Here is an 11,792-nt window from a genome sequence, read left to right as displayed (position 1 = left end):
AAAGTAACCCCCGTGTTTCTGGAGCAGGTGGCTCAGAAACAGCACGAGGACCCAGAGTTAGTGAAGATTGCCAGGACTGTTCAGTCAGGCAAAGATAGTGAGTTCAGATTCGATGATAAGGGGATCCTCCGCTATGGGAACAGACTATGTGTACCAGATGACATCGGGCTTAAAGGAGACATTATGAGAGAGGCTCATAATGCAAGATACAGTGTTCACCCTGGAGCCACCAAGATGTACCAAGATCTGAAGAGGGTGTATTGGTGGCCAGCTATGAAGAGGGAAGTGGCACAATTCGTGTCAGCCTGCGAAATATGTCAGAGGGTGAAGCTGGAACATCAGAAGCCGGCTGGAATGCTTAACCCGCTACCTATTCCAGAATGGAAATGGGAGAACATAGCTATGGACTTTGTAGTGGGGTTACCGGCAACATCCAATAGACTAGACTCCATATGGGTGATTGTGGACAGACTCACCAAATCTGCTCACTTCATTCCAGTTAGGAGCAACTACTCTGTGGATAAGTTAGCGCAGGTTTATGTGGATGAAGTCGTCAGACTACATGGGGTCCCGGTATCTATAGTGTCAGATAGAGGGCCCCAGTTCACCTCCAGGTTTTGGCGGAGTCTGCAGAGTGCTATGGGTACCAGGTTAGATTTCAGTACTGCCTTCCACCCCCAGACTGATGGACAGTCAGAGAGGACCATCCAGACCGTAGAAGATATGCTCAGAATGTGTGTGCTAGATTTTGGCGGTTCTTGGAAGCAACATCTACCTTTGGTGGAGTTTGCCTACAATAACAGCTATCATGCTAGCATAGGGATGGCTCCATATGAAGCTTTATATGGGAGGAAGTGCAGGTCACCCGTTTGTTGGGAAGAGGTAGGAGAGAGGTCCTTAGCAGGGCCTGAGCTTGTTGAGATTACCAGCAGGGTGGTGCCCATTATCAGAGAAAGGATAAAGACTGCCACCAGCAGGCAGAAAAGTTATGCAGACATCCGCAGGAAACAGGTAGAGTTTCAGGAGGGGGATCTAGTATTGCTCAAGGTGTCTCCGATGAAAGGGGTGGTTCGATTTGGTAAAAAGGGTAAGCTAGCTCCGCGGTACATTGGACCCTTTGAAGTCCTGCAAAGGATTGGGAATGTATCATACAAGCTGGACTTGCCTGCTTCTATGGAAAGAATCCATCCGGTTTTCCATGTTTCCATGTTGAGGAAGTTCGTGTCAGATCCGGGCAAGGTTCTTAGCGAGCCTGATGTGGAGATCCAAGAGGATCTCACGTATGTTGAACAGCCAGTGCGGATTCTTGACACTCAGATCAGAAAGTTGAGGAACAAGGAAATCCCGATGGTGAAAGTCCTTTGGAACCACCACAATTTGGAAGAATGCACTTGGGAGACCCGGGAGTCCATGCTCCAGCAGTACCCCCACCTCTTCTAAGGTTAGTTGAGATGTGTTCCATGTGCTATATGTGTGTATGTTATGTTTGTTTCGCTATGCATGTACTAGTTGAGGAACATTCGGGGACGAATGTTCTTAAGGGGGGGAGAATGTAATACCCGGCTAGACTCCGGTATCGGAATTCCTACCGTCCGGTGGAATTTGGGTGTCGGATACCTCTAGAAGGGTAAAAGCATGTTTTTATAAAATGTTTTCATGTATTTTAATGTTTTAAGTATGATTTTAAATAAATTTTTGCATGAAAATTCTTTAAGGAAAAACCCAGGTTCGGCCGCCGAAACTCACTTTCGGCCGCCGAACATGCATGGACTTTGGGAGGCACGTTAGGCCCCCGAAAGTCTAAGTGAGGGAAGTGCAGGTTCGGCCGCCGAACCTCATGTTCGGCCGCCGAACATTGCATGGATGCGGAGGCACATTCGGCCCCCGAACGTGGCCTGGCCAGCCACTATAAAAGGGTCCCCTTGGTCCGCACGGGCGAGCTTTTTCTCTCCCATTGTCGGCCAAGGTGAGTCTCCACCGTTCCTCCCTCGATCTTGAGTGTTTCCTCTAGATCTTTCATGGTTTTAACAAGTTTATAACTTTGTTTTGAAGATTTGTGAGCTTTGAGCAAGTTTTGAGTGCTTGGAGGTTCAAAGAGCTTAATCTCTCCATCTCCAAGCTAGGATCGCTTTCCTCTCGTTTCTTCAAGAGGTAAGGGTCGATCTTGAACCCTTTTTATGTTTTAAACAAGTTTTAAGTAAGATCTATGGGTAGAAATGCATGTTAGGACATATGTTGAGTTTATGGGTTTTGATGATGTTTGAGCAATGTAGCTTGATTGTGTGTGAATGAAGTGTTGTAGATGGGGTATATGCATGTTTGAGACCCCTAGGAACTTGTATGCGTGTTTTGGTTGAGAAATATGCATGATCTATGGTTTTGGGAGGCAGGAGGTTCATTTGAACCAAGTTTCTGCCGTTTGGCAGAAACCAGGTTCGGCAGCCGAAGGGAGTTTCGGCCGCCGAACCCCTCTTGTGAAGGCAGCTTTCGGCTGCCGAAGGTGCCCCCGAAAAGAGACTTTCGTCTCTGTCTGGCACTTTCGGCCGCCGAAGGTGCCGCCGAACCTAGCTGAGTTTCGTCTCTGTCCAGGACTTTCGGCCGCCGAAAGTGCCGCCGAAGGTGCCCTGTTCAGCCGTTTCATGCATATTTTCTGTGATGTTTTCATGATGTTTTAGGGGGTTTTTGGGGGATATATTAGAGTTGTGTTTATATATGTTTGGTCCCTCATTGGAGTCCACCTGTGTAGGTTCGGACCCGAGGAACCGAGGACCCCAGCAGTGAGTGAGCTGCTTCAGTGTCTGGTCAGAGCTAGCCAGAGGTGAGTGGAAACAAGCTTAATGTTTTAAATCAAGCAATTAAATGTTTTGAGCATGTTTCATGCATCATGATGACATGTAATAGGCTGATTGCATTAGTTCACGAATATGTCGCATTGCATTTTATTTTGTGGTTGTGGGTGAATGCTGTATGATCCAATTAGTCCACGAGACTTTATATATGTTATGACAGGAAGACCAGGACCCCATGCTACGGCCTGGCACGAGACTTTATGTATGTTATGACAGGAAGACCAGGACCCCATGCTACGGCCTGGCACGAGGCTTCTATATGATATGACAGGAAGACCAGGACCCCATGCTACGGCCTGGCACGAGACTTTATGTATGTTAGGACAGGAAGACCAGGACCCCATGCTACGGCCTGGCATGAGACTATGTTGGGACTAATTGGTGACAGGTTCACCCTTGATGTGGATTGTCTGTGATATGATGCATTTCATGAAAGCATGAACTTTAATATAATGTTTTTAGTTTCTGCTCACTGGGCTTTTAGCTCACCCCTCTCCCCTAACCCCAGGTTTGCAGGTACGGGAGTGATAGAGAAGAGAAGAAGAGAAAAGTCATATGTATGTAATAGCTAGAGTATGTGGACATGACAAATGATAAGAATGTAATGTAATTATGTTATTGAGGATAGAGTTGTGCTTGACCATAGTATATGTTAATCCCTTGGTATGTACATGATCTTGTGTTTTGATATTGATGTAAACCAACTCACCATATGATGTATAGCCCTTGAGGCTTTGTTGAAATCCCACAGAGGGATTAATGTTTATGTATATGATGAATATAGTGCATGCACAGGTTGAGTTTGGTGAATGAAGAAAAAGAAAAGTTTTTAATTCTTATGTATGTTTGTTGATCATGTATGGGATTAAACAGGTGAACAGGATGTATGTAGGCTTGCTACGGGTTCCGGCGGCCTTAAGCCGACCTGAATCCTAGCGCCGGTAGCGGTCCGGATTTCCGGGGCGTTACAGATACAGTTTTGATAGAACAGTTACGCAGAGAAAACGTAGTTAGTATTACTGCCATGAACGGGCCTATGAATGACCGTTAGTAAAGTAGCGTTCGGATTTTCTTACAACTGGAAGTGCTTTCTTGCATCCGCCGCCACAGCTCTCCCGCTGCCAAGCAATTTCTCCTTGTCCGTCGAAGGCCCCACCACCGGATACCGTTAATCGGTCCAGGTATCTCAATGTAACCCAGCTATTCTTGCGGTGCTGGCTAGCTTTTGCTGGCGCCACCAACGTTCCTTCCACTTGAAGATGCATGGCACCCTTGCAAGGGCCTAGCAAATCCACCACGCCTAATGAGTACTTCCCTTTTGGTATCACGACTTTGCCGGAACCCGCTGCTCCACAAGCCCCCTTCCACGCACTCAGTAAAGCCTAAAAACGAAAACGGCAATGAAAGACCTGACAGCAATAATCTAGGAAATACCGTCGCGATATCGAGAACCGAGTTTACTTTCATACCTTAGTGATATCCGACCCCTCCTTCGCACCATATTTTGTGACATCAAAGGTATTGGGCTGAGCTCCGCTGGTAAAGGCGAACAGTAACACCAAATATGCTGCGCACACATGTACCTTGGAACCCATATCTCTCTTTTCAAGGCGCTTCCTCTCCTTCGATATCTACAGCCTATATTGATTTCTAAATGTTTGTGCATTTCTCCTCCTCTGTAAGGCCTTTTATATTTCAGGCGGCTCGTTTAATTTACTCAAGGTTTATTACAGGCTGTAGCATTTTCATACATCCCGTTTTCTGTTTTTCCTTTTTGTTTTGCGTTAAATGTTTTGAGCTTAAAAAAAAAAAGGCCTACGTACGCTAACCTGCAACTAAAAACTACAACTTCCGCATTTCTCTCTAACATATTCTTTTATATTGGAACCCTGTATAACTTATGCAACAACCTCTTCGTTCTCCCACAATATTCTGGACGTATTGGACGCGAAACGAGCCCGGAGACCGCACCCGCAATTCATTTCCTCACGCGTGCATGTAGGACAAAATTTTGACAAGTACAGTGCAACATGAAAAGAGGAAAACAGAAAAAGAAAAAAAGAACTAACAGGCCGTTATTCCGTCTTTTCTCCTTTGGTACCTGAAGGCGCATCGTATTATTTTACGTGTACTTGATTTTAGCGTCGAAAATATGCTCAGCTTCGATTTTAATTATTTATTTATAATGGAACGCAAATATAAAAAAGAAAAAAAAAGAAAAGGAAAAGAAAGAAAGAAATTCACAATAATAATCTCCGAACATCTTAATATGAGACTTCATCTCTTCACAACGGGATATATGTATATATATATTTCTCCTTTTTCCCGAAACAAATAAATACTTCTTGAATAAATGAATAAAGAATTGAAAAAAGAATCAGCGCAGTTACATAGCCGATCACGGATAAATGGTTTATTAGGAAAATAAATTATGCTAGAAAAGCGAAAGGATAAATATTTAGAACAACCTGATATATATTTTTGAACAGCATTATTTTAATTGAAAAGGAAAATGAATTTTGAATTATAATGCTAAGCCCATGACTACAGGAAAATAAATTCCATTATATCAAATTTATTAATTTCAAATTATAGCGTTTCAATTAAAAAGTATCATCTTGAACTTTGATATAGTTGAATTTTAACACCGCAACATAATTTACAGCGCGTTTTAATTTTGAATTTTGACACTATTAAATTACTAAGTTCATTCAATAATATATCTTTTATTATTTCATCTTGCATTCCAAGTTTTATATGTTGATTAACTTTTCAAATAGAAATAGAGGACTTAAAGAAGTATTTATATAGTATTTAATATCAATTGATTTTCTTTTAATATATCTTTTAATATCAATTGATATATTCAGTAATTGGTGAGCTTTTATATTTGTTTAAGTAAAATGAAGCACATTGTTTAATAGGTAAATTTTTTAAATTGATTTTCTATTTTGGATAGAGCTAAATTGAAATCATATCTGACTATGTTCATTTAAATTTAAAAAGTGTAATGATAGTCTTGTAAAATTACTATACTGTGCGTCAGACAAATGAGAAACATTCTCCGTTTAAATTAAGAATCAACAAGTGAGTGCATTAACATCCTCTCGGAATCAACTTTCCTATAATCTTAGGCTTAACATTTGTACAAATAGATTTTGCAGGACCCTTAGATCCGGTGTACTGGAGGTTAACGTTAGAAAGTTCAACGTTCTTGCATGGTACGCTGCTGCTGCATGTCAATTGAACGGCTGTGGGCGTTCTTGACGATCCTCGAATATTCTTGAAGATGACGTCGCTTATTTTAACTTTTGATGGCATCTGCAAAAAGTCGCAATATTTTAGCATAATTGTAACACACCCATATATATAAATTCTCCTTCTTGTTGTGAAAAAATAAAAATTGAAAAGTTACCTTGCGATTGCATTCGTTATGCGGGCAGTACATTTGATCTATAATGATGGGATTGCTGACGTTTTGCATGACGATATCCTCGAACTGGATATTCGACACACTGCCACCATGCAATGCGGGCCAAGTCTTAATTCTCACGCCATTGTCGGTGTCGTATATTGTGCAATTCTTCACATAAATTCCAGACACAGGTTCTTCCTTCTCGTACTTTCCTAAACTTCCAATACTAATGCCATGCCCGTGTCCGCACCTTACGTTTGTGATTCGTACTTGCCTGCTCCCCCGGCCAATGGAGATGCAATCATCACCGGTCATAATGTTTGAATCAATAATGTTGATCTCCTCCGACCGTCCAATGTGAATTCCATCCGTGTTGGGACTATGCCCCGGCGCTTTCACCGAAAATCGCTGGAAGGTAAGGTTTTTGCTGCCGAGGAGATTGACGTGGAACTGCTTGCTATCTATGGATGTCACGTCCTCGACTATGCTGTTGGTGACGAAGTCAAACCTTAGGTTCTGATACAGTTTTGATAGAACAGTTACGCAGAGAAAACGTAGTTAGTATTACTGCCATGAACGGGCCTATGAATGACCGTTAGTAAAGTAGCGTTCGGATTTTCTTACAACTGGAAGTGCTTTCTTGCATCCGCCGCCACAGCTCTCCCGCTGCCAAGCAATTTCTCCTTGTCCGTCGAAGGCCCCACCACCGGATACCGTTAATCGGTCCAGGTATCTCAATGTAACCCAGCTATTCTTGCGGTGCTGGCTAGCTTTTGCTGGCGCCACCAACGTTCCTTCCACTTGAAGATGCATGGCACCCTTGCAAGGGCCTAGCAAATCCACCACGCCTAATGAGTACTTCCCTTTTGGTATCACGACTTTGCCGGAACCCGCTGCTCCACAAGCCCCCTTCCACGCACTCAGTAAAGCCTAAAAACGAAAACGGCAATGAAAGACCTGACAGCAATAATCTAGGAAATACCGTCGCGATATCGAGAACCGAGTTTACTTTCATACCTTAGTGATATCCGACCCCTCCTTCGCACCATATTTTGTGACATCAAAAGGTATTGGGCTGAGCTCCGCTGGTAAAGGCGAACAGTAACACCAAATATGCTGCGCACACATGTACCTTGGAACCCATATCTCTCTTTTCAAGGCGCTTCCTCTCCTTCGATATCTACAGCCTATATTGATTTCTAAATGTTTGTGCATTTCTCCTCCTCTGTAAGGCCTTTTATATTTCAGGCGGCTCGTTTAATTTACTCAAGGTTTATTACAGGCTGTAGCATTTTCATACATCCCGTTTTCTGTTTTTCCTTTTTGTTTTGCGTTAAATGTTTTGAGCTTAAAAAAAAAAAGGCCTACGTACGCTAACCTGCAACTAAAAACTACAACTTCCGCATTTCTCTCTAACATATTCTTTTATATTGGAACCCTGTATAACTTATGCAACAACCTCTTCGTTCTCCCACAATATTCTGGACGTATTGGACGCGAAACGAGCCCGGAGACCGCACCCGCAATTCATTTCCTCACGCGTGCATGTAGGACAAAATTTTGACAAGTACAGTGCAACATGAAAAGAGGAAAACAGAAAAGAAAAAAAGAACTAACAGGCCGTTATTCCGTCTTTTCTCCTTTGGTACCTGAAGGCGCATCGTATTATTTTACGTGTACTTGATTTTAGCGTCGAAAATATGCTCAGCTTCGATTTTAATTATTTATTTATAATGGAACGCAAATATAAAAAAGAAAAAAAAAGAAAAGGAAAAGAAAGAAAGAAATTCACAATAATAATCTCCGAACATCTTAATATGAGACTTCATCTCTTCACAACGGGATATATGTATATATATATTTCTCCTTTTTCCCGAAACAAATAAATACTTCTTGAATAAATGAATAAAGAATTGAAAAAAGAATCAGCGCAGTTACATAGCCGATCACGGATAAATGGTTTATTAGGAAAATAAATTATGCTAGAAAAGCGAAAGGATAAATATTTAGAACAACCTGATATATATTTTGAACAGCATTATTTTAATTGAAAAGGAAAATGAATTTTGAATTATAATGCTAAGCCCATGACTACAGGAAAATAAATTCCATTATATCAAATTTATTAATTTCAAATTATAGCGTTTCAATTAAAAAGTATCATCTTGAACTTTGATATAGTTGAATTTTAACACCGCAACATAATTTACAGCGCGTTTTAATTTTGAATTTTGACACTATTAAATTACTAAGTTCATTCAATAATATATCTTTTATTATTTCATCTTGCATTCCAAGTTTTATATGTTGATTAACTTTTCAAATAGAAATAGAGGACTTAAAGAAGTATTTATATAGTATTTAATATCAATTGATTTTCTTTTAATATATCTTTTAATATCAATTGATATATTCAGTAATTGGTGAGCTTTTATATTTGTTTAAGTAAAATGAAGCACATTGTTTAATAGGTAAATTTTTTAAATTGATTTTCTATTTTGGATAGAGCTAAATTGAAATCATATCTGACTATGTTCATTTAAATTTAAAAAGTGTAATGATAGTCTTGTAAAATTACTATACTGTGCGTCAGACAAATGAGAAACATTCTCCGTTTAAATTAAGAATCAACAAGTGAGTGCATTAACATCCTCTCGGAATCAACTTTCCTATAATCTTAGGCTTAACATTTGTACAAATAGATTTTGCAGGACCCTTAGATCCGGTGTACTGGAGGTTAACGTTAGAAAGTTCAACGTTCTTGCATGGTACGCTGCTGCTGCATGTCAATTGAACGGCTGTGGGCGTTCTTGACGATCCTCGAATATTCTTGAAGATGACGTCGCTTATTTTAACTTTTGATGGCATCTGCAAAAAGTCGCAATATTTTAGCATAATTGTAACACACCCATATATATAAATTCTCCTTCTTGTTGTGAAAAAAATAAAAATTGAAAAGTTACCTTGCGATTGCATTCGTTATGCGGGCAGTACATTTGATCTATAATGATGGGATTGCTGACGTTTTGCATGACGATATCCTCGAACTGGATATTCGACACACTGCCACCATGCAATGCGGGCCAAGTCTTAATTCTCACGCCATTGTCGGTGTCGTATATTGTGCAATTCTTCACATAAATTCCAGACACAGGTTCTTCCTTCTCGTACTTTCCTAAACTTCCAATACTAATGCCATGCCCGTGTCCGCACCTTACGTTTGTGATTCGTACTTGCCTGCTCCCCCGGCCAATGGAGATGCAATCATCACCGGTCATAATGTTTGAATCAATAATGTTGATCTCCTCCGACCGTCCAATGTGAATTCCATCCGTGTTGGGACTATGCCCCGGCGCTTTCACCGAAAATCGCTGGAAGGTAAGGTTTTTGCTGCCGAGGAGATTGACGTGGAACTGCTTGCTATCTATGGATGTCACGTCCTCGACTATGCTGTTGGTGACGAAGTCAAACCTTAGGTTCTGATACAGTTTTGATAGAACAGTTACGCAGAGAAAACGTAGTTAGTATTACTGCCATGAACGGGCCTATGAATGACCGTTAGTAAAGTAGCGTTCGGATTTTCTTACAACTGGAAGTGCTTTCTTGCATCCGCCGCCACAGCTCTCCCGCTGCCAAGCAATTTCTCCTTGTCCGTCGAAGGCCCCACCACCGGATACCGTTAATCGGTCCAGGTATCTCAATGTAACCCAGCTATTCTTGCGGTGCTGGCTAGCTTTTGCTGGCGCCACCAACGTTCCTTCCACTTGAAGATGCATGGCACCCTTGCAAGGGCCTAGCAAATCCACCACGCCTAATGAGTACTTCCCTTTTGGTATCACGACTTTGCCGGAACCCGCTGCTCCACAAGCCCCCTTCCACGCACTCAGTAAAGCCTAAAAACGAAAACGGCAATGAAAGACCTGACAGCAATAATCTAGGAAATACCGTCGCGATATCGAGAACCGAGTTTACTTTCATACCTTAGTGATATCCGACCCCTCCTTCGCACCATATTTTGTGACATCAAAGGTATTGGGCTGAGCTCCGCTGGTAAAGGCGAACAGTAACACCAAATATGCTGCGCACACATGTACCTTGGAACCCATATCTCTCTTTTCAAGGCGCTTCCTCTCCTTCGATATCTACAGCCTATATTGATTTCTAAATGTTTGTGCATTTCTCCTCCTCTGTAAGGCCTTTTATATTTCAGGCGGCTCGTTTAATTTACTCAAGGTTTATTACAGGCTGTAGCATTTTCATACATCCCGTTTTCTGTTTTTCCTTTTTGTTTTGCGTTAAATGTTTTGAGCTTAAAAAAAAAAGGCCTACGTACGCTAACCTGCAACTAAAAACTACAACTTCCGCATTTCTCTCTAACATATTCTTTTATATTGGAACCCTGTATAACTTATGCAACAACCTCTTCGTTCTCCCACAATATTCTGGACGTATTGGACGCGAAACGAGCCCGGAGACCGCACCCGCAATTCATTTCCTCACGCGTGCATGTAGGACAAAATTTTGACAAGTACAGTGCAACATGAAAAGAGGAAAACAGAAAAAGAAAAAAGAACTAACAGGCCGTTATTCCGTCTTTTCTCCTTTGGTACCTGAAGGCGCATCGTATTATTTTACGTGTACTTGATTTTAGCGTCGAAAATATGCTCAGCTTCGATTTTAATTATTTATTTATAATGGAACGCAAATATAAAAAGAAAAAAAAAGAAAAGGAAAAGAAAGAAAGAAATTCACAATAATAATCTCCGAACATCTTAATATGAGACTTCATCTCTTCACAACGGGATATATGTATATATATATTTCTCCTTTTTCCCGAAACAAATAAATACTTCTTGAATAAATGAATAAAGAATTGAAAAAAGAATCAGCACAGTTACATAGCCGATCACGGATAAATGGTTTATTAGGAAAATAAATTATGCTAGAAAAGCGAAAGGATAAATATTTAGAACAACCTGATATATATTTTTGAACAGCATTATTTTAATTGAAAAGGAAAATGAATTTTGAATTATAATGCTAAGCCCATGACTACAGGAAAATAAATTCCATTATATCAAATTTATTAATTTCAAATTATAGCGTTTCAATTAAAAAGTATCATCTTGAACTTTGATATAGTTGAATTTTAACACCGCAACATAATTTACAGCGCGTTTTAATTTTGAATTTTGACACTATTAAATTACTAAGTTCATTCAATAATATATCTTTTATTATTTCATCTTGCATTCCAAGTTTTATATGTTGATTAACTTTTCAAATAGAAATAGAGGACTTAAAGAAGTATTTATATAGTATTTAATATCAATTGATTTTCTTTTAATATATCTTTTAATATCAATTGATATATTCAGTAATTGGTGAGCTTTTATATTTGTTTAAGTAAAATGAAGCACATTGTTTAATAGGTAAATTTTTTAAATTGATTTTCTATTTTGGATAGAGCTAAATTGAAATCATATCTGACTATGTTCATTTAAATTTAAAAAGTGTAATGATAGTCT

At 40.1% G+C, this 11,792-nt stretch overlaps 2 protein-coding genes and 1 long non-coding RNA gene across 3 annotated transcripts in view; 1 reads left to right on the top strand and 2 right to left on the bottom strand.

Moving 5' to 3' along the window:
- Positions 1–3,883: 3,883 nt before the first annotated feature.
- On the bottom strand, positions 3,884–4,444 carry LOC122722201 (polygalacturonase-like). The gene is made up of 2 exons (XM_043952382.1): positions 4,319–4,444; positions 3,884–4,231 (listed from the first exon to the last, which is right to left on the bottom strand). The coding sequence occupies exons 1-2, from the start codon at positions 4,442–4,444 to the stop codon at positions 3,884–3,886; spliced, it is 474 nt and encodes a 157-aa protein (XP_043808317.1).
- A 1,046-nt stretch (positions 4,445–5,490) lies between these two features.
- On the bottom strand, positions 5,491–7,392 carry LOC122722200 (polygalacturonase-like). The gene is made up of 3 exons (XM_043952381.1): positions 7,282–7,392; positions 6,889–7,194; positions 5,491–6,822 (listed from the first exon to the last, which is right to left on the bottom strand). The coding sequence occupies exons 1-3, from the start codon at positions 7,390–7,392 to the stop codon at positions 6,154–6,156; spliced, it is 1,086 nt and encodes a 361-aa protein (XP_043808316.1). The 3' UTR covers positions 5,491–6,153.
- Positions 7,393–8,298: 906 nt separating this feature from the next.
- Positions 8,299–11,792, top strand: part of LOC122722313 — a 13,057-nt gene continuing 9,563 nt past the window's right edge. Inside the window, exon 1 of the long non-coding RNA XR_006349278.1 lies at positions 8,299–9,956. This is a non-coding gene — a long non-coding RNA (uncharacterized LOC122722313). The remainder of the gene's footprint in view (positions 9,957–11,792) is intronic.

The sequence above is a fragment of the Manihot esculenta genome, chromosome 17 (assembly GCF_001659605.2).
Source record: "Manihot esculenta cultivar AM560-2 chromosome 17, M.esculenta_v8, whole genome shotgun sequence".
In the NCBI taxonomy this organism is placed as follows: Eukaryota; Viridiplantae; Streptophyta; class Magnoliopsida; order Malpighiales; family Euphorbiaceae; genus Manihot; species Manihot esculenta.
This window is presented reverse-complemented; position numbering and strand designations above follow the sequence as displayed.

Excerpts from the sequence above, each read along its gene's own strand:
- LOC122722201 (XM_043952382.1), bottom strand. The coding sequence starts at position 4,444 with ATGGGTTCCAAGGTACATGTGTGCGCAGCATATTTGGTGTTACTGTTC. Across the intron at positions 4,232-4,318 it reads AGGGGTCGGATATCACTAAG|GCTTTACTGAGTGCGTGGAA; the intron begins GTATGAAAGTAA and ends TTTCGTTTTTAG.
- LOC122722200 (XM_043952381.1), bottom strand. The coding sequence starts at position 7,392 with ATGTGTGCGCAGCATATTTGGTGTTACTGTTCGCCTTTACCAGCGGAG. Across the intron at positions 7,195-7,281 it reads AGGGGTCGGATATCACTAAG|GCTTTACTGAGTGCGTGGAA; the intron begins GTATGAAAGTAA and ends TTTCGTTTTTAG. Across the intron at positions 6,823-6,888 it reads GCAAGAAAGCACTTCCAGTT|CTACGTTTTCTCTGCGTAAC; the intron begins GTAAGAAAATCC and ends CAGTAATACTAA.